General features: G+C 43.9%; 1 protein-coding gene across 1 annotated transcript in view; it reads right to left on the bottom strand.

The window, feature by feature from the left end:
- SMARCD2 (SWI/SNF related, matrix associated, actin dependent regulator of chromatin, subfamily d, member 2) overlaps positions 1-22,734 on the bottom strand; it is a 654,116-nt gene that overhangs the window by 308,934 nt on the left and 322,448 nt on the right. The window contains exon 7 of the mRNA XM_044055380.1: positions 18,765-18,866. Within this exon, the coding sequence (XP_043911315.1) occupies positions 18,765-18,866 (102 nt within the window). The remainder of the gene's footprint in view (positions 1-18,764; positions 18,867-22,734) is intronic.

Genomic DNA, 22,734 nt, shown 5'->3' with positions numbered 1-22,734 from the left:
ATGCCTTTGAAGGGGGGAAAAGTGTGAAAATAAAACTTGTAGCCTTGATTTATTATTTCCAACACCCATTTGTCCTGGGTGACCAAATGCCAATTCTGTTTTGAAAAGTGCCAACTTTCCTCCTAGAGGAGCTGCCAGAAAAGAAGGATCTGGCAGCTGAAGATAAAGGTCATTGGGTCTGTTTACGAAAAGGCTGACCCCTGCCCTCACCAGAAGATTGTGCAGGAGAACTCCAAGTCCTAGGTCTGAAAGAACCCTGAGCATGAGCCCTGCCCTTACCACGTCTAGACCTGCCCTTAGACTGAAAATCCGAAGAAGGGTAGGACCATCCTCTTGCAGGCCAATTCCTGCTAAACTTAGGGGGCTGCACTTGCAAAAAATCCTTAACCGTCTGCATAGACTTAGCTTTATCTTCCATCTTTTTCAAAACTGACTCCACAGGGGAACCAAAAAGAACTTCAGATTGAAGAGGAGCATCCAAAATCCGAGCTTTAACATGCTCTGACAAATTTTGATCCTTAAGCCAGGCATGTCTACAAATAACTGAACCAGTAGCAGCCACCCTGGATGAAGCCTGAAGAGCATCGAAGCCACACCGCAGGGAATGTTTACCAACTTGATCTGAAGCATGAACCAAGTCCTGCAATTCCTTACTCTCTATACCCTCAGATAAAGCATCTACCTTAGATTTCAATTGACCTAACAGAAAGTTCTGATACTTCAGCATATGAAATTGGCAATTTAAAGCCCTCATAGCTAACGTAGAAGAGGTGTACACTTTTTTCCCCCACCTATCCAACGCTCTAGAATCTTTATCCAAAGGAACTGGATTCTTAACCACAGAAGCCCTGATACCCTTCGGCCCTTGAACAATAGTTTCCGGGTCAGCTCTAGGACTCTTATACAAATATTTGTGTGCCTCTGGAACTCTGTAATACCTGTCTGGCTTGACAGAGGCAGGTGGTAAAGAATCAGGATTAAGTGAGGCTTGAGAAAAAACATCCTGAACAACATCTAAAACAGGGGGAATAGCCAAAGGCCTATGTTGTGGCAAAAACAAAAATTCCCTAAGCCTTTTTCGAGAGTCTGAAAAATCCTGACCTTCCCACTTGAAATGCTCCCTCATGGAATGCAAAGTTTCAGAAAAGGAAAAATCCTCTGGAGGTGAAGCAGAAGGACAGGAATCCTCTGCATCCAAATCTGAATAGGGAGGAAAATCCTGAATATCCTCAGCTGAGGACTCAGAGAAATCTGAAGAATGCTCCATTCCCTCTAAATCTGTCTCCACCCTAGGCCTCTTCTCTGGAGGGGGCATAGAACCCCTGATCAAAGTAATCAAATCCTCTGCCATTTTCAACATATGTTTTTTATGAACAGAACCTGAAGAACTAGAGCTATGGCCCGTACCAGTAAGACCAGGTTTAGCCTTAGCAGGGCCTTTAGTCACTGAGGTAGAAGGCCCAATAACCTTTTGTAAGGATGGAACTACAGATACTTGTGAAGCACCCTCGGCCTGGCCTAACTCCTGAGAGGCCAACTCCTGTAAAAGTAAAGGTTCCCTCTGGGATTCAGCCGAGACTTCGGCTGGATCCACAGATTCAACCGTAGATTCCATAGAACCGGCGTCCACAACGGACGACTCATCCGGTTTAGACCTTAAAGATTTATCTTTTTGCTTTTTTGCGGTAGCGGGCGTCGGAGGATCCGACGGCATGTTGTAGTTACACCGCTTACCGAAAACAAGCCTAGCACAGTCTAATCTACGTTTAATGGTGCGCTTATTAAATCTAGCGCAAAAGCGACACCCGACTACGTCGTGCTCAGGCCCCAAGCAAGGAATACAGAGAGAATGATAGTCCCTATGAGGTATCTGTTTCCCACAAGAAATACAATTATTAACTTTTTCTGACATCCAGTTTAACTGAGGCAAGAAAAGACAAAAATTTTCCCCAACGGGGTACTTAGCCCAACTTGGTCTTCGGTCTGAAACTCGAAAATTGAAAATTTCAGAACGCCGAACGGCACTTGCAAACGCTGCTTCTGCTTCGGACCACGCGGCAAGAAAGACTGAGGATATGGCGTCGGTCATGCGCTTAAGTACTACTACGTACTGACGTCAGCTCCGGGCGACCATGACCGACGCCAGCCTAACTCTTTGGTATTCGGGCTGACCGAGGACAGCGGACTACCCACAGGTTATGACTGCAGCAATGTGAGACGAAGAACATCTTTGCATCTAATGAAGTCCGTGGATACATCCGTGGATACAACCAGTGTTATACCAACCCTGATGTCACCAGTCATCGTAACAAAACGAGGCATATGGGTAATAAGAGTGACGGGGGGAAACGCATCACAGTACTTTTGGCACCATTTTAAGTAAACGGTTTCAGAACCCTTTCAGGGCTGCTGTGACTTGTGCCACCTGGCGCTCTGTTATAACGCTTGATGCTGCTTTACAGCTATTTATCACCTCCTACCTCTTCATCTTGACAAGGTGCATAATTCCAAGGGTAGTTCCACTGCACATAGAAGGTGCGGTTTTGAAACAAGCCCCATAAGACCTACAGTGTAAGCCAAGCAAAATAAAGGGTCACATAGGGACAGGGGAGCTTCACTGCTGTCAAAACAGGAAGCAGAAGCGTACGAAACCAGTTATTGTAATACTTACATCTTCCAAATGCATTTTTGCAAACTAAGTTGACTACCACACATTATTATTTGGAAACTTATTTTTAATTCTGGGAACAGGTTTATAAGAATGTTAATACCAATCTGGAACCATGGATATTCCAAAAGTTAGCAGTTTAGTTAATTATTTTTTGCCACTGGCATTTCCCTGAATGAAGCAGACAACATGAATGTGTACCACTTGTGGAATAAACACTCTGAGGTAATTAACAGGACCCAGAAGATTAGGATTGCAGAGACCAAGTCCCCTAGGGCTCTGTGCAAGGTCCATTCCTCCTCGGCATCTATTTCTTGGAAGTCAAAGCCAATGCTAAGGGCTTCAGGCTTACCAAGTTTGCAGATGATTGCAAACTGAGAGCAGTCAAAGAAACCCACCAAGCTACTAACATCTTACAGGAAGGTCTAACACAGACAAATGATTGATGACAAGGCTACAGCTTAAAATTCAATGCCAAGAAATGCACAATAGCTCCTTATGGGAAGCCAGCCACCCCAGAAAACTTCTTCTTCTTTCGGCTTTTCCCAGTTAGGGGTCACCACAGCAGATCACCTGTCCGCTCATGACTGGCAGTGGAGTTTTATGGTGTCGAGTTGCCAGCTTGGCGCACAACCTTCTACAGAAGGCACACACACACACTCACACCTAGGGCCAATTTTAGAGTGTCCAATCCACCTACAACATGTCTTTGGGATATGGGAGGAAACCGGAGCACCCGGAGGAAACCCACACGACCACAGGGAGGACATGCAGACTCCGCACAGAAGGCACCCCAGTTAAGGATTGAACCAGGGAACCTCTTGCTGTGAGGTGACAATGCTAACCGCTACACCATCGTGGCCGCCCGGAAAACTACCTTCAATAAAACACCCATACAAGTAAACACAGTAGTCAGGGACTCCTATACATAGTAACCTGGCTTCCGACCAACATGTGTCTAAGGTAGTAAGAAAATCATTCTATGTCACTCAGCTTGTAAGTAAAAGCATGGCATCTAGGTCCAGAGAAGTCACTGTGCCACTCTGCAGCCCTCATCAGACCCATCACGGAGTATAACACTCTCTTTGGTATGTACCTGACCAAGTACATGGAACTGGAACGTACACACAGGTTCCTTACAAAAGGATACAGGGTGCAAGACAATCCCTTTGCAGATAGCCTCAAAGCCCCCATAGTACCTTTTTAGGCAAAGCCCAAATGAAGATACTGACAACATATCAAAAAATTCTAGGAATCTAAACAAGAAACTCTACTCTCTAAAAACCTCCTCACCCTAGAAATTGCAGACATCTGTGAGTCACTGAGGCATGGTTTAAAGCCACGGAGAAATGCAGACATCTGTGAGTCAGTGAGAAATGGTTTAAAGCCACGGAGAAATGCAGACATCTGTGAGTCACTGAGAAATGGTTTAAAGCCACGGAGAAATGCAGACATCTGTGAGTCACTGAGGCATGGTTTAAAGCCACGGAGAAATGCAGACATCTGTGAGTCACTGAGGCATGGTTTAAAGCCACGGAGAAATGCAAACATCTGTGAGTCACTGAGGCATGGTTTAAAGCCACAGAGAAATGCAGACATCTGTGAGTCACTGAGGCATGGTTTAAAGCCACGGAGAAATGCAGACATCTGTGAGTCACTGAGGCATGGTTTAAAGCCACGGAGAAATGCAGACATCTGTGAGTCACTGAGGCATGGTTTAAAGCCACGGAGAAATGCAGACATCTGTGAGTCACTGAGGCATGGTTTAAAGCCACGGAGAAATGCAGACATCTGTGAGTCACTGAGGCATGGCTTAGCGCCACGGAGAAATGCAGACATCTGTGAGTCACTGAGGCATGGTTTAAAGCCACGGAGAAATGCAGACATCTGTGAGTCACTGAGGCATGGCTTAAAGCCAAGGAGAAATGCAGACATCTGTGAGTCACTGAGGCATGGCTTAAAGTCAAGGAGAAATGCAGACATCTGTGAGTCACTGAGGCATGGTTTAAAGCCATGGAGAAATGCAGACATCTGTGAGTCACTGAGGCATGGTTTAAAGCCACGGAGAAATGCAGACATCTGTGAGTCACTGAGGCATGGTTTAATGCCACAGAGAAATGCAGACATCTGTGAGTCACTGAGGCATGGTTTAAAGCCACGGAGAAATGCAGACATCTGTGAGTCACTGAGGCATGGTTTAAAGCCACGGAGAAATGTAGACATCTGTGAGTCACTGAGGCATGGTTTAAAGCCACGGAGAAATGTAGACATCTGTGAGTCACTAAGGCATGGTTTAAAGCCACGGAGAAATGCAGACATCTGTGAGTCACTGAGGCATGGTTTAAAGCCACGGAGAGCACCCTGACAATACAAGGCTATAATGCCATCCACACATTTAGACCAGCTACCATACAAGCACGGACTAAAGATGGAGATGTCACGATTTACATAAAAATAAATGTAACTCAAGGCTAATCTAACAGGATGATGCCTTTGACTAAAGATGGAGATGTCTCGATTTACATAAAAATAAATGTAACTCAAGGGTAATCTAACAGGATGATGCCTTTGACTAAAGATGGAGCTGTTTCGATTTACATAAAAATAAATGTAACTCATGGCTAATCTAACAGGATGGTGCCTTTGAAATTTTCCAAATTACCACATGCAAAATCCCATACCACTTCCTTGCATGCTACAAGTTCCCCTTTATGACCCACGAAACACATAACATGTATGTAAGCTTACAAGAAACAAGTCCCATCCAACCCAGTACCATATTTACTGGCGACTTTAACTACCCCAGTATTAAGTGGGAATTATATAGGACACCAGACATGCATGCATAGAGATTTCCAGATTTTGTATACACAAACTCCCTGGACCAAGATTTTGCAACATTGACCATGGTGCAAACATACTGGATCTAGTCCTCACTGATATGGGAGAGTGCTGCACCCCCCCCCCCCCCCCCAGTGTAATGTCCTTTCTGGTAAAGTCAGGCCATAAAATGGTCTACTCAACTAAAAATAAAACCTGGAACCCCAGCTAAGCCTATAATGTTCAGGAACTACTCTACGGCTAACTTTCTACTATTAAGTGCTAATCTGCCAAAATTTCAAGTCCCCCACTAAACCCTGAGAACACTGCTAATACTGCTGCCTATACAGAACTTTTTACAGAAACTGTATACAAGCATGTTAACAGTTGCACACAGGCAGCTGTACCCATCAGGAATAAGTGCACAACTAAGTCAAAAAACAAGCCACCCTATTCGAATTACTATGTCAGTAGACTATATAACAAAGAAGAAAATCATGGCAAAACTTAGGGGGGTGTAGCACCAAGCAGGATAAAAGAATTCTCAAACTAAACAAACAACCCAGAGGACAAAAAGTCTACCAAAGCCAGATTTGAGATAAATTTAGGCTCCCAGGCCAAGAACAACCACAAGGCTATGTCCACAACTTCAAAGGCAATACATAACTGTGTGCAGAGTTCACTGTTAATGGAGCCCCCTGTACTGAGCCAGAAACTTTCAAATTGTTTTGAAACACGAGGAGAATAACTCTAAGATGACTTCCCTGCTTAGTTTAGCAGAAGCATATTGGCGTTAAGCAGGAATGGAAATCAAACCAAAAGTAGATAAAAATCAGGCAGCAAAAGAATGTCAAAAAACAAAAGAAAGAATATAAGATGAAGGACCAGAAGAGAAGGCAAGAAATGTGGAAAAAACATAAATATAGTTACAAGTATAGAAACTCCTGGAACAACCTCGTGTTGATCAGGATCGAATGCAGGAATGGTTATGGAGAGGCGAATTCAAGCCAAAAGATGAAAGGTTAATACTGGTGGCCCAAGATAGTGGACTATGTACACGTTGATTTACAAAGTATATTGAACATGTGGGAGAAAGCTAAATGTAGGTTTTGTAAAACAGAATCGGAAACAGTCGCACAATTTGTTGCTGGTTGCGATATACTAATGGCAGAAGGACTGTACACTGAAAGACATAATGTGGCAAGACTGTTGCACTGGGAATTGTGCAAAAATTATAATACTGATGTAACTCAAAAACACTAGAAACATGAACCACAAAACATTACAGAGAATGATGAAGTTCATATCACATGGGATCAGCCATTACAGACAATTCAAAAAAGTGATGCGAGAAAACCAGATACAGTAGTCCAGGAAAAGAAGACTAAAGTAGCCTTGATCAGTGACTACACTGTCTTCCATACAGAGAAACACAAAGTCATAAAAATACCAGGATTTGCAGGGAGAGACGAGGGCAAAGTGGAAGAAGGACATCCAGACCGTTCCAATAGTAGTAAGAGCAATAGGTCTTAGAGAATTTACAATCGCACTTAAGATGTGTTATAGATACATGTAACTGTATGAATTGCAGGGGTCATTACTGGGCACTTTGCAGGTGCCACAAAAAACAATCCTGACTAACATCAAAGATTGAAACAATGCTAAGTTCATGAACTTTAATTACCGATGAGTTCATAGGTATAGAGGTAATTACTAGGCTAGCTGTCCTTGCTGGCCATTGTAACCCTAGCCAATTCCCCTTCAAGGGGGAGAATCAAATCCTGTACCAATCATACTTGACTTAGGAATGGGGTCCAGTCCCATCATGGTATTAGAAACCCAAAAGACATGGAGAAATTAAGCAGTCAGAAGATATCGCAAACATATTCAGCTCTAACTTTACCCCTCTCTACCCCCAGCTTCCCCCTCAGGAAATATCAAATGTAACTCACCCCACTACCACTAGTGAACAGGTCCTTAATGCTCTCTCTAAGGCCAAGAACACTGCATAGATTGAACCCAGACAAAATACACCCTGCCTTCTAAATAGCATGAAACATGGTCTAGCAGACCATTTGGAAATATTATTTAGCCACGGCCTCCTACGTGGCTTCAAGCCTCATGAATGGAGGACAGCAACAGTCATTCCTCTGCACAAAGGCGGGCCATCTACAGACCTGGAAACTACAGACTCATAAGTCTAGAAAGTCTCATACATAAAATTATGGAAAGAATTATCATGGAAACGATCAATAATGACATAGAAAACCTCCAGACACTGGACCCAACCTAGTTTAGTTTCATCAAGGGTAGGTCAATCTTACTCAACCTAGCGGACTTCTTTGAAAAGGTCACCAGAGAAATAGATGAAGGCAAAATGGTTCACACTACCTACCTTGATCTGGTCAGTGCATTTGTCACAATACCTCACTCAAATATTGTTGAAAAAATTAAGAGGTTTGGGATAAACCATTATGTTACCTGACTATTTCTCAGACAGGACACAAGAAGTTAGAACTGGGGAGTCCGCTTCTGTAAAGAGGCCAGTCAGCAGCGATGGTCCTAGGACTGCTCCTTTTCAGCATTTACCTTTCTTCTGGCAAGTCACTTCCACTCAGAATATATGCTTTTTACCCTCTACTTTTTCACTGACCCCCTTTCCCCATGTATCTCTCAAGAGATGAAAAAAAGTACATTATATAGTAACCAGGACATTTACTTTATCTTATGATGGGGAATGGCAACCTGGAATACAAAAAAATGCCCCACAAAGGACAGCAAGTGTGCATGTGATGCTCCATGCACGTCCCAGTATCCTCCTGGGTATGTGATGCTCCATGGATGTCCCAGTATCCCCTGGGTATGTGATGCTCCATGCCAGTCCCAGTGTCCTGGGTAAGTGATGCTACATGTATGTTCCAGTGTCGTCCTGAGTATGTGACCCTCTATGCATGTCTCAATGCCTCCTGTGTATGCGACTGCTGAGTATCTGTCTCTCTCTTTAAATATGTCTGTAAGCACATGCAGACAATCTCACCTCCTCTGCTGCAGGGAACCACAGAGGCAGCATAAAGTACAGTTGTGTACACTTACCAGAAATGTAGATGTCCGAGTGTACTCACTGTCGCAGTATACATAAAGTACAGTTGTGTACACTTACCAGAAATGTAGATGTCCGAGTGTACTCACTGTCGCAGTATACATAAAGTACAGTTGTGTACACTTACCATAAATGTAGATGTCCGAGTGTACTCACTGTCGCAGTATACATAAAGTACAGTTGTGTACACTTACCATAAATGTAGATGTCCGAGTGTACTCACTGTCGCAGTATACATAAAGTACAGTTGTGTACACTTACCATAAATGTAGATGTCCGAGTGTACTCACTGTCGCAGTATACATAAAGTACAGTTGTGTACACTTACCATAAATGTAGATGTCGAGTGTACTCACTGTCGCAGTATACATAAAGTACAGTTGTGTACACTTACCAGAAATGTAGATGTCCGAGTGTACTCACTGTCGCAGTATACATAAAGTACAGTTGTGTACACTTACCATAAATGTAGATGTCCGAGTGTACTCACTGTCGCAGTATACATAAAGTACAGTTGTGTACACTTACCATAAATGTAGATGTCCGAGTGTACTCACTGTCGCAGTATACATAAAGTACAGTTGTGTACACTTACCAGAAATGTAGATGTCCGAGTGTACTCACTGTCGCAGTATACATAAAGTACAGTTGTGTACACTTACCATAAATGTAGATGTCCGAGTGTACTCACTGTCGCAGTATACATAAAGTACAGTTGTGTACACTTACCAGAAATGTAGATGTCCGAGTGTACTCACTGTCGCAGTATACATAAAGTACAGTTGTGTACACTTACCAGAAATGTAGATGTCCGAGTGTACTCACTGTCGCAGTATACATAAAGTACAGTTGTGTACACTTACCAGAAATGTAGATGTCCGAGTGTACTCACTGTTGCAGTCATTGCCTGTGGGTTATCCCTGCTGCAGTAGCCCTTGGCCAGCCCGAATACCGGAGTCAATGTTTTTCTGCTTCAGCTGCTGTCACTTGTAGACTAATGTTAGGTCGTCAGTGCTACAAAGCAAGGCAGCTGACGCCATTACATCAGTTTTTCTTGCCCTAACCAGTCAGACGCCCAAGGAAATATGGCAAAATGGTCTTGGTGGTTAAAAAACACCCTAAGAAGCTTACGTCTCCCTAAGGAAAGAGGATATAAGGGGTAAGGAGTGAGGGACAGAGCTGGCCTTAGGCATAGGCCAACTATTTTATTTAACATTTGTTGACCGGGAATGTCCGACTAGGTTCCATAGATAAACCAATAAAGCAAACTTGAGCAAATAGTGGAAAGTCAAAACTAAGAACAAAAACACCACTATCTCCAGGCACAAATAAATCCGGTCCAGGAAAGGTTTTAAAAGCTTTAATCCACTCAAAGCAATCCACGAGTATGTGCAAACACGCAAATAAAATAGCAGCAATCAATAACGCTTAACACTAAACGTTTTTGTCTTTAACTTCATCAGTAACAACTCCATTTTAGAAACTCATGCCTTATATATAAGCCTAAAAATGCAAACTGCCCAATCAGAATCAATGAATTGAAAACAACTGATATTTAAAAACAAATGCATGAATTACACAATGTAAGTAAATGCTTTTAAAAAACTAACATCGTTTCTTATACTCACACAATTTAATACACTCTTTTAAAACTTAATTTGTTTGAGTAGAAACCATAAAATATAAAATTAATAACTGTAAACCACTTGTTAAAATATAAAAATCAGTGCTATATTGTACATTCTCTATCATTAGTCTTCTAGGATGTAACGCCATCTAGGTTCCATAGAGCCTGTTTTCAGCGGAGGCCCGAGGAGAAATGCTCCAGATGCATGTCTTTGGAATGTGGGAGGAAACCGGAGTGCCCGGAGGAAACCCACACGAACACAGGGAGAACATGCAAACTCCACACAGAAGGCACCCCAGCCGAGAATCGAACCGGAGAACCTCTTGCTGTGAGGTGACAATGTTAACCACTGCACCACTGTGCCGCCTAGGGCGCCGCTCTAGCAGGGGCGCTTTTTCAGTGTTTATTTGGTGTAGGTAAACCAGGATGGGGGCACCAGCTGTATGGTGGGGAGCACCATGAAGCCCTTTTGCCTAGGGCACCAGTTGACCTAAGGCCGCTGCTGGTGAGGGATACCAGGACTGCAACACTGAATACACTTGAACATCTACATTTATTGTAAGTGTACACAACTGTACTATGTTCTTCGTGTTTCACTGTTGCAGTCATCACTTGTGTGGGGATTCCCAAAGCTGAGGAGAGGGGTGGAAAGATTAGTTAGAGACGTAGGCACTGGTAAGCAAGAACTGCAGAGACAAACCTTGCCCTAGCCTTAGTGAAAAGAGGAAGGTGGTAATGCTTTGTAAAGGTATGGACTGAGGTCCAGGTGGCAGCTTCCAAGATGTCCCTGGTAGGAACTCCTCTGAGGAATGCTGTGGAAGTGGAGGATGCCCTAGTGGAATGGATTTGAATAGATTTAGGGGGTTTCCCATGTAATCTGTAGCAGAAATGGCTACAGTGTGATATCCATTTGGAAACAGTTTGCTTGGAAATGGGCTTCCCCTCTGCCCTTGGGTCAAAGCTGACAAGAAGTTGGTCAGTTTTCCTGAAGGTTTTAGTACAGTCCAGGTAGTTTCTGTGCTGTCTGTGCATGTCTAGTGAGTGCAGAATTCTTTCCCCCTTGTTTTGAGGGTTAGGGAAGAAGGTGGGCAGATGAATGGCCTGGTTGAGAGTCGCATTAGATACCACCTTGAGCATAAAGGAGGGGTAAGTCCTCAGGGAGGCCCTGTCTGCATGGAAAATGATGAAGGGTTCAATGGCCATCAGGGCCTGAAGTTCTGAAACCCTCCTGGCTAAGGTGACAGTTAGTAGGAAAGCAGTCTTCCAGAAGAGGTATTTCAGTTCTGCTGAAGCAACAGGTTTGAAGGGTGGTAAGTTTAGTTTTTCCAAAACATAGTTCAGGTCCCAGGCTGGCGTGGGTGGCCTTCTGGGAGGTCTGATATTAGAAGCCCCTCTGAGAAATTGTTTAATCACAGGATGTGAGAACAGGGGCTGGTCTGTATCGAAATGAGCTGAAATGGCTGAGGCGTCGATTTTAACAGAAGAGAAGAAGAGTCCATTATTGAGCAGCTCCACTAAGTAGTCCAGGATAAGAGGGACAGAAGGTTGTGAGGAACTGTCCCCTCTGGACTGGCTCCAGGAGCAGAATCTTTTCCATTTCCCTGCATAAGTTTTTCTAGTGCTGGGGCTTCTGACCTCTGTGATAATGTCTAGGACCTTGTTGCTTAACAGGGCCCCTTGTTTGCCTTTAGAGTATTAGCCTTACTGACAGTTTGAGAGTCCCAGTTTGAGAGTCTGCAAGTCTGGGTGCAGCATCCACCCCCCACCTGAGTTAAGAGCTCTGAGATCAGGGGAAGCTGCCTGGGAGGTTGTAATGTCAGGCTGCGCAGTAAGGGGTACCAATGAGGTCTGGGCCAATCTGGAGCAATGAGGATGGCCTTTGATCTCTCCTCCCTTATCTTGATCAGTACCTGGGGGATAAGAGGCAGAGGAGGGAATAGGTACATGAAAAAGGAGTTCCATGGGAAGGTCAAGGCATCCACCTTCCATGCTATATGGTGATACTCCCTGGTACAGAATTTCTTTAGCTGGCTGTTGAAATGCAAAGCAAAGAGATTCATCTCCGGAGTACCCCACTCCTGAGTGACTTGCAAAAAGATCTTTTTGTGGAACTGCCATTCATGGGGGTCCAGTAAATTTCTGCTTATGTGGTCTGCCAGGGTGTTGTTGATCCCTGGTAGGTATTGGGCTATTAGGTGTAATCCCATGGAGGAGGCAGTCAGCCAGAGGTTCATGGCTAACCTGCACAGAGGGTAAGATTGTGTCCCTCCCTGTTTGTTGATGTACCACATTGTTTTGATAAGTAGGACCCCTGGCCTGAAATGGGGCTGGAAGGAGGTCGGAGCCTTTTGTACTGCCATCATTTCCTTCTGAGTGATATGTAAGGGGAGGTGCTGGGCATTACAAAGACCTAGGGTGCACCTGGCTGCTAGGTGAGTGCCCCAAGCAATGTCTGAGGCATTGGTGGTGATGGTCTGTCCGGTAGGGTGGAGGATGAAGGGGAGACTCTTGTTCTTGGCACAGGCCCCTGCCCACCAAAGAAATTAGGCCCTTATACAGGGGATCAGAGGGAGAGAGGTCTCTAGAGGCCATAAGTGTTGACACAAAAGGTTCTTTGGATACCACTGAAGCTTCCTTATGTAAAGCCTGGCCAGAGGAATTAGAAGTATGCAAGATGCCATGTAACACAAGGCTTGCAGGGACTTCCTTGCCATTAGGTGACTTTTGGGTGCCAGCTGGGTAAAGTAGAGAGGCAGGAAGCTCTGCTTTTCTGGGGATAGAAAGGCAATTTAGGATGCTGTGTCCAGCAGTAGCCCCCCCCCCCTCAAAAAAAAGTATCCTCCTGGAGGGTGTTTGCTTTGATTTCTTCTCATTGATGGTGAACCCCCAAGGAAGTTAGGAAGGTTTTGACAAAACGGAGGTCCTGCAGCAGCTTTTCTTTGGACTCTGCCTGAATGAGGCAGTCGTCCAGATAAGGGTAAATCTGTATATTTCTCTGTCTGCAAAATGCTATGACTGAGGCCAAACATTTGGTGAATACCCTGGGAGCAGGAGATAAGCCAAGAAGCGCAGAGAACTGAAAGTGTTGTGAGCCTGCTTTGAAGCAAAGGAATTTCCTGCAGGATTCCCTTATGGGGATGTGGAGGTAGGCATTTTTTAGGTCTAGGGTCACTAACCTGGAATTTTTTGTCAGCATAGGCAGCAGCTGCTGCAAAGTTAGCATTCTGAATTTGGGGACCACCAGGGAGGTGTTCAGAATGGACAGATCCAGGATGGGGCACCAAGTGCCCTCTTTTCTTGGAACAACAAATAGCCTGGAATAAAAGCCTTTATCTGTTTGATCTGCGGGAACAAGTTCTACTGCCCCCTGGGATATGAGAGTTTGGACTTGTTTTAATGCCTCTGCCCACTGATTTGGAGGTAGGTTGGATACCCTCTGGGAATTGGGAGTTTGTTGAAAGTGAATTTGTATCCCTGAAAAGTTATCTTTAAGACCCATTGTTCCTTTGTTATAGACAGACAATTTTCTTTGCAAAGGGACAGCCTTACTCCTAGATGTTGGTGGGTGAAAGGAAGGCAGGGGGGAGAGGGAATCATTGAGAGTTTCTGCCATAGAGGGATGGCTTAGAACCCCCTACCTTAGTGGCAGAAGTGGTCCACTGTATGGTTCTCTGCTGTCCCTGAGATAGGGGCCGGAGTGGTCTGTCCCTGCAGGGCTTACCTTGCCCCTGTCTGCTAGGTGCAGGAAAAGACCAGGGCTTAGAGGGAAAATTCCTGCTGAATCTAGGAGGTTGAACCTGAAAGAAATCTTGCACTATTTGCATAGATTTTGCTTTGTCTTCCATCTTTTTAAGCACTTCTGCTTTTTCTCCAAACAAGCGGTCTTTATCCAAGGGTGCATCAATAACTTTAGACTTGACATGATCAGGGAGAGGTTGTTCCTTCAACCATGCACGTCTCCTAATGACAGATCCTGACACTGCTGCCCTGCTTGAGATTTCTAGGGTGTCATATCCACATTGTAATGAGTGTTTTGTCACTTGACAAAGAGAGTGCAGTAAATCTGCTAACTCCTTAGAATTGGCACAGTCAGGAAATGTAGAAATCTTTTGCTTTAATAGTTCCAAAGTGTGTTGTTGATATTTTAACATACAGAACTGACAGTTGAGTGCTCTGATAGCTAAGGCTACAGAGGTGTAAACTTTTTTTCCCCATCTGTCCAAAGCTCCGGACTCCTTGTCAGGAGAAGGATTCTTAGCAGAACAAGCCCTTGCTCCTTTAGGTCCCTGTGTAATGACCTCTGGATCTGCAGCAGGATTTCTGTACAGGTATTTGTGAGAATCCGGTACTCTGTAATACCTGCCAGGTTTACTGGGAGCAGGTGGGAGGGCATCAGGGGCAAAGCTGGATTCATGGAAAACACCATCCACCACTTCTAAGATAGAGGGTATGGCCAGGGGTCTGTGCTGGGGCAGGTCTAGAAACTCTCTCAGCCTGAGGGAAGTCCTGAGATTCCCAGTGGAAATGTTCCCTGAGGGTGTGAAGGGTTTCCCCAAAGGAAAGGTCTTCTGGTGGGGAGGCAGAAGGAATGGATTCTCTGCATCTGGATCCTCAGAAGCAGTCCGAGGTGGTTGTTCCTCTTCAAAATCTGAATAATCAGATTCCTCAGAATCCTGCTCTGTCATTAGTTCAGGAGAAGGGGGTCTTTTCCTTTTAGAAGTTGTGGCCGGATTGCCCCTGATAAGGAAGATAAGATCCTCTGCCATCTTAAGCATTTGGGGTGGTAGAGCAGGAGTAAGATGGGGACTAGAGGTAGATTTTCTAGGAGTGGCCTAGCTTCTAGGCCTAAGAGTATCCATTGGTCTGATAGAAATGGTAGTCGGGTGAGAAGACGTCGTTTTTTGTCTAGAATCGGTAGTGTGAAAGGCCTCCTTGGAAGCCAGTGCATGCATCGCGGCTCCGGACCTAACAGAGGCAGAGACAACAATAGACTCGGAAGACGAAGAAGATTTCTGTGACATAAGGGTCTCGGTAGAGGCCTGTGTAGATATCGTATTGGGCATCAAGGGCTGCGAAAGCATCTCATTGAATTCCGGGGAACTGATGACCTGCTTAGCAGTAGAGTCATCTGAAGGCTTAGCCTTGTGTGGTCTGTCTCTATCTTTATCCCTACATTTTTTTGGAATGTCTACGGATTAGTGGCTGACGGATGCCATTTGTGAAGACAGAGGATGAAAATACCTGTCTACAATAAGAGCTATACGATGAATGGTTCTCGCGTTAAGGAGGACACAGAACCAGCAACGGGGGACGTTGTGGTCTGGGCCTAAACAAGCGACACAGTATGAATGGAAGTCTCAGTGTGCGATCTGCTTTCCACAGGTGAGACAATTGTTAACTTTTTCGGACGTCGGTTAGTACAAGAAAAAAGGATCACCAACGCGGTACTTAGCTTTAGACATTTTCAGCTATGAACTGAGCTCTGGTAGCGACCAACCGGCACACTTGCGAACTGCTTCTACTACGGCCTCTACGGCGGCGCCTTGCTTTATAGCACTGATGGCCTGACGTCAGTCTACAAGTGACAGCAACTGATGCAGAAAAACATTGACTCTGGTATTCAGGCCGGCAGAGGGCTACCACAGCAGGGAGAAGCCACAGGTGATGACTGCAACAGTGAAACACAAAGAACATCCCCACATTCTTCCTGAGGAGGAAGAACTAGCACTAGCTACTTAATTCAACCCAGTGACCAGGCTCACTACCTGAACCCAGGTCTGCTGGGTCAGTAACCAGGCTCGGTACCTGAACCCAGGTCTGCTGGGTCAGTAACCAGGCTTAGTACCTGAACTAAAGTCTGCTGGGTCAGTAACCAGGCTCAGTACCTGAACCCAGGTGTGCTGGGTCAGTGCACCACACAGCTGGCTTTGTAATCCTTCTTCAGTACTCCGTTCAGAAGTCAGCACTTTTAGACGTCAATGGGTTTTTGTTATTTTTTTTTAAAAAAATGACCTGCAGAAGTAACTATTTTTACACCCTAATTACACAAAGTCATAAAAATGGTGTCAGTGAGTTATCAAACACTGACTTTGCAGACATAATGACACTCAAAGTTGACTCCTGCATGCTGGAGCTCACAGTGGTGAACAAAACAAACAAGTCAAAACTAAACTGATAGCAAAAGGAAATAAATGTTCCCTTTTTTGATTGATCAATAATAGCAAAAATAAATAAACAGCAACACCTGACACACTATGTCAGAACGGTAATACTGTTAGGGAAAGTTTTTTTTTTCTTCTTTTTTTTTTAAATAAGGTAATTGTAGGGTTGGGGATAGAAACAGGAGCAGGGTAGGGTTAAAGCACACATGAATAAGGATTGACAGTGGGGGAAATATCTGGTATATGTGCTTAACATCATATATCTCTTTCTCAGACCTTATTGAAGCAAACCTTCTGAAGACTATACGTACCATGACACCCCCAGAAATGGCATCTGCAGAGTTATGGAAGCAGACAGCACCATCATTTTATTAATGGTCCTTGCTAACTGCAATTAGTTTCTCTGTCGTGAGCATCACATTTGGTACACCGTACTGAATCAGCCTTACCACTGTATTCTCACAAAGTCAGGTTAATCCCTTTGGATGCAACACTACACTTATTAATTTGATTGTTTATGCTTACATAACTAACATTTTCCTTCCGGACACATTACTGGTGTCACAGCTCTTTTTACTGATTACTGTATATTGAGTGCTTAATGATGCTGCTTTGAAACCATATGCCTGCCCTAAGTAATTCACACCTCTTATTCCAACGTAATGCCGTTACAAATCTTCTGTAAAACTCTTTCCACCAACCTCTGCTCCCTTTAAAAGCTACTGTACATACAAGATTTCCAGATGCTGTAGAAAAAGCAAGATTTACCAGGTCAGGTTTGAAATTGTTCTACAAGTCCAGCCTTTCCTTTGAACAATTCTGCTATATCAACAAACTTAACAGCTGGAGCCCGAATAGGTGGGGACAGACTGTTGAGTATATTGGCACAGACTGATGGTATCAGGGTGCAGACTTGTCAGTATCAGGGTGAAGGCTCACAGAATGTGGGACCTACTGCTGACATCGGGGTGCAGACTTTCAGTTTGTGAGGGCAGACTGACATCATGTGGGTGCAGACTGTCAGTATCAGGGCAAAGGCTCAGAGTATGTGGGCACAGACAGATAAGTTTCCATAAATTCACAAAAGTTTTAAACACAGAATGAATCCTACACTTCAGTTCTTCTAACCTCAACATTTGTGAACAATGCTCTTCAGCTGAAACAAAACGTAGCAGTGGGCAGTCTGTACAACAAAACGCAGTAGTGGGAAGTCTGTACCACAAAACGCAGTAGTGGGCGGTCTGTACCACAAAACGCAGTAGTGGGCAGTCTGTACCACAAAACGCAGTAGTGGGCAGTCTGTACCACAAAACGCAGTAGTGGGCAGTCTGTACCACAAAACGCAGTAGTGGGCAGTCTGTACCACAAAACGCAGTAGTGGGCAGTCTGTACCACAAAACGCAGTAGTGGGCAGTCTGTACCACAAAACGCAGTAGTGGGCAGCCTGTACCACAAAACGCAGTAGTGGGCAGTCTGTACCACAAAACGCAGTAGTGGGCAGTCTGTACCACAAAACGCAGTAGTGGGCAGTCTGTACCACAAAATGCAGTAGTGGGCAGTCTGTACCACAAAACGCAGTAGTGGGCAGTCTGTACCACAAAACGCAGTAGTGGGCAGTCTGTACAATTCCTAGTATCATTTTCAGTCTCATTAAGTCATACTTTGGCGTGAAGGAGGCAGGCCATTGTGGCGGGGAGGGGGGCTGTCATTGTCAGAATCAGTACCTTGATGAAACTATTAGGGCCAGCAAACATCTGCATAAAGCAAGCAAAAATACAGATGTACTTGGCCTTATAAGGGTATTCTATAAAGGTCTATCCTTTTGCTCCAGAGTGACATTACAGTTCTTCTGCTAAAAGCCAGTAATCAAGTAAAGGCAATAAGATCAGTATGGGACTGGTTGAATTGTGGAAGGCGCCCTCTGCTGCTGGTATTACAGGTATACAAATAGGGTAACACATCTCTTCTCATTTCCAGAGTATTACACAGTGCATCAGACATTGGCATTGATGTGAGTACCCTTATTTTATACAACTGAAAACCATAGATAAAGGTTCTTCGTGTACATTAAGGGCAGGAAGTAAGTCCCCATTTTGGGAAGTGACCACAGAAGATGTATCTAGATTCTACTGAACCTCTTCAGTTACCTGAATGCAAGCAACTAGACATTTCCTTTTTGTGAAAGCTTTCAGCTTTCCTTGGACAGATTTCCAAAACCCTGTAGCCTATCCAAAATACCTTCAGCTCTCCCTGTGACCAGTCAGTTAGTATTTATACACGAGTAAAACAATATAAAGCATATTTATGTAACACAATTTCTCAGCACAAAAGCTGCTTTCAAGGCAACGATGTAAATAATTTCATTCTTTAAGATGCGTGATATCTTACCTGATGATCCAGCATCAGCAACAATGTACACTTCACATTAATGTCCCCAGGGCGCTTCACCTGGAAGCCGTCAGTCTCCTGAGTGGTGGGCATTCGATGCCACTAGAAAGATTTAATAAAAAGAGAAGGGAGAACATGGATGGTATAAATAAACACACAGTTACTGCAGTTTCACCACTTGGGCCTTTGTACCAATTACAACAGAAAAGATCTATACAGAACAAATAACAGCTGATGGGTAAAATTAAATAATCATATGCATATTGTGAAAAATAAATAATCATATAACAGACTCTTGCAGCAGAAACCACAGAAAGAGCCCTCTGTGCCCCCCACCCAAAAAAAAACATTAAAAACATTTTGGTTACTAGACATCACCTATCCAAAAGAACCACCTTTAAACTTTACTGTCAACTCTGTTAACTCTACAAGAAGAAAACACAAGCTCAGTGTTTTATCTAAACACACCTTATAAAGGTTCTTCTTTGAAAGCAGTCTTCCTGCAAGGAAATTACTTAGTAAATACAAAAGGACAGAGTTGCATGAAGGATGAGGTGAAGAAAAGTGAACAAACAGATATTCTCAAAACAGCAACTGCTCTGTTTATTTACTACAAAACTACTGTTTTACTTTTAGAAAGGTTCGTCAACCTTAACCCATGTTGCATGTTGAGAAAGGAGATGTGTATGCTAGGATAACATACAAGAGTTTGTATATCTCATAAAATGATTGGAGGCAAATGAAATAAACCTCACTGATGTACTCACCATGAAAAGTAATCTTTAAAGAAGATACACTTGTAGAAATATTCATTACATCCACATAAGCTTGTGAGAGTACTGATAACATCTAGAAACAACTGTAGAAAAATCTGTAACATCTACATAAACATGCAGCAGTACTTGTAACATCTGGGCTTCCACTCAGTGGTGATGACTATCATATGGCCTGGTTCTGAAGCAGTCGAAGGTCCCCCTGCATGAAGGTAAGTCTAACTCCTCACGCATTACCCGCTCAATATACCTAAATCTAATATACGACATCAACAAAACCTGCTGAAGAGACAGGTTTGTCTCCCAGGGGCTGCCCTGTCTCTGGAATAGACTTCCCATACACGTCAAACAGAGTACCTCACTGACCTTATTCAAGTGCAACCTTGATGAGTGGATGGGAAACCATAAATTTGTCCCAGGGGTGCCACCTGTGTCCCTCACTGACAGGGGTGACAGGTGCTGACTGAGGTTTCTTTTTTGGGATAAACTCTTGGCTAGGCTTGTAAGGGCCCCAGGGCCATTAGCCTAGAAATCTCCTATGATGGTAATGTCTACCTGTCTGGCAGCTGGTTCTGGAGCATCAGCTGACTGTGCCTCCCCCCACACTTCTAAAAGCGGAATCTGCAGAGTTCACTAGAGACATTCAGAGCTTCATAAATAAGCACTAGGCAACAGTTACAAGCCTAGCCAACAGCCCACATTCAAATGTTTCTTCAGCCAAAAGGAGGAGAACACAAAATAAATCAAGAGAAAACTGAGTCTGCCTATCCAATTATTTAGGTTTATCTTGACAGTGACAAGCATGCTGGTCTGCTTGAATCGGTAGTGGAAGTCTGTCCCACAGGTGGGGAATACATTCCACTAGGATACTAACCGACCATGCCGATGTATCCTGTTTATCCATTAGTGAAAGTTTGTTCCAAAAATACCAAATTGTGCTACAAAGGAAGAGAGGGTCAAAGACAGACCCCCCTGGACGAGTGTATAAAAGACTCAGTAAAGAAAAAGGGCTGCTGGTCTGTCCTGATAAAGATTTTTAGGCCACTGATCGTTTTTGATCTCAGAGTCCTCTCAATGACTGATGTGTTTAGACAAATACATGACAAAAGGTGCATTATACTCAATAACAATCGGATGACTTACAAGTAAAAGAAAACTAAGACTTGTATGGATCTAGTGCAGACGCATAAAAAATTATATGAGCCAGTCAGAAGGCATCTGCACCACTGTAGAAAAATGATGTGCAAGTGATAAGGAATTATCACCAAGAGTGCCAATACCCCTTACGACACTGCGGAGTGAGCACCTCACTAGAGCTGTACAATAGTGACAACCAAAACGATGACATGGATACCTATAGCCTCACTGTAAAACTATTAAAAGCTGAAATACTGCCAGCAGCAGGACATAACGTTGCTGTAGTACTGAAACTGACACTTCTACTAACCTCTAAATTTGTGTTTATGCACATGGCAGGGAGGAGCTTCTGCCCTTCATGTGCCCACGACATCGTACTCCAAGTTAAAGATAATCCTGTATTCCGCACCGATCATGGAGGTTGTGCGACTTTTACATGAGAATAATTAATTAGCAGGGATGTGGGACAGGCAGTCCCAAAAGAACTAGAATGGGGACTTGCCTTTTTACAAGTACGTGGTTATACAGATTATATGCTTCAGAACTGTATTTTTATGCTCAGACCCAGCATTTTCAGTGATTGTAGGTTCAATTCCAGCATTATCAAGATGCTCTGTTCCAAATGTTTTTTGGTATCAGGCTTTTGGTCATCTGTACTGCAAAGTTCAGAGAAGGAATTATGTGTGCAAGTGTCTGTGTGTGTGTGTGCAAGTGTCTGTGTGTGTGTGTGTGTGTGTGTGTGTGTGTGTGTGTGTGTGTGTGTGTGTGTGTGTGTGAGAGAGAGAGAGTGTGCACGCGTGTGTGAGTGTGACTGTGCCTGTGTAGTGCATAGCACAAACGAAAGGGCTAAAACCACTGGTGAAAAGTCCCAAGCAGTCAAATGTCACAGGACCACAAACAATTTGTACTCTAATACAACAGCTGTTGGAAGTCTGAGGCTGACTACTGCAGACTAGTGCAATGGAAGTTTGCAATAATTTCTCATTAATCTTTCGGCAGCAACTGCTGTGTATTGTGAATGGAGTCCCAAGTATTCAAACCCCACACACATAAAAGTGAGGCAGTTCATTACTATTTGTAGGACAAGGGTATGGTGCATTATTTTTTTTAAGCAGTGTATGTGAAAGGGACCTCACACTGTGGCTTTTAGAGACAGACCACTGTGTTTTAACAGGGACATGAAGTGCAGAATGCTAGAGGCATTCTGGGGAAGGAAGTCCACTCTATGTGGGCCTGACCTGGAAAAGAATCCGAGTGAGTTTCATGAACCAGCCTGGTTTACATTCAAAATACTCTCCCTTTATTACAAACTCATATATAATTGGCTTTCTTCAAATTTATTTGTCAAAAATTAGAAGTTTCACCAATAATAATTTTAGAATTCACAAAACCTGAAATACAGACCAACTCAGCCCAGGTAACTCTGTCTGGATAACTCAGCAGTCTCCTTGTAGTGGGATCTCCATTTCGGCCACCTCTGAACTCGCTCTAGCAGCTCCCCAGTTGGGACATGCTCAGAGTGAGCTCCCTTCCATTCGAAGCGTATCGCTCTCGTCATTTCACGCCTCTGCTAAAATGCTGCGGGCATTCCCTATCAGCTCCTCATGAGGACCCCTCCTCACACACTGCTTAAAATTAACCGACAACACAAAGCAGAGCAGTTCAAAAAATTTCCACACATTGGATATACCACGGAACACAGTGAAGACAGTCATCAAAAAGTGGAGAAAATAAAACAGTGACGTTGCAAAGAAAGGGACGTCCTGCCAATACTGATGAAAAGACAAGATGAAAACTGGTGAGGGAGGCTGCCAACAGACCTACAATAACACTGAAGGAGCTGCAGGAATTTCTGGCAAGTACTGGTTGTGTACTACATGTGACAACAATCTCCCGTATTCTCCATATGTCTGGACTATAGGGGTAGGGCTGCAAGATGGAAGCCTTTTCGTACACAGAAAAACATCCAGGTCTGGCTAAAATTTGCCAAACAATACATCAAGTCTCCCAAAAGCATGTGGGAAAATGTGGTATGGTCCGATGAGACCAAGGTTTAACTT

The sequence above is a fragment of the Protopterus annectens genome, chromosome 13.part0 (genome assembly GCF_019279795.1).
Source record: "Protopterus annectens isolate FY-2018-M chromosome 13.part0, PAN1.0, whole genome shotgun sequence".
NCBI classification, from domain to species: Eukaryota; Metazoa; Chordata; order Ceratodontiformes; family Protopteridae; genus Protopterus; species Protopterus annectens.
The sequence above is the reverse complement of the archived record's forward strand: the minus strand, read 5'-3'. Positions and strand labels throughout refer to the sequence as shown.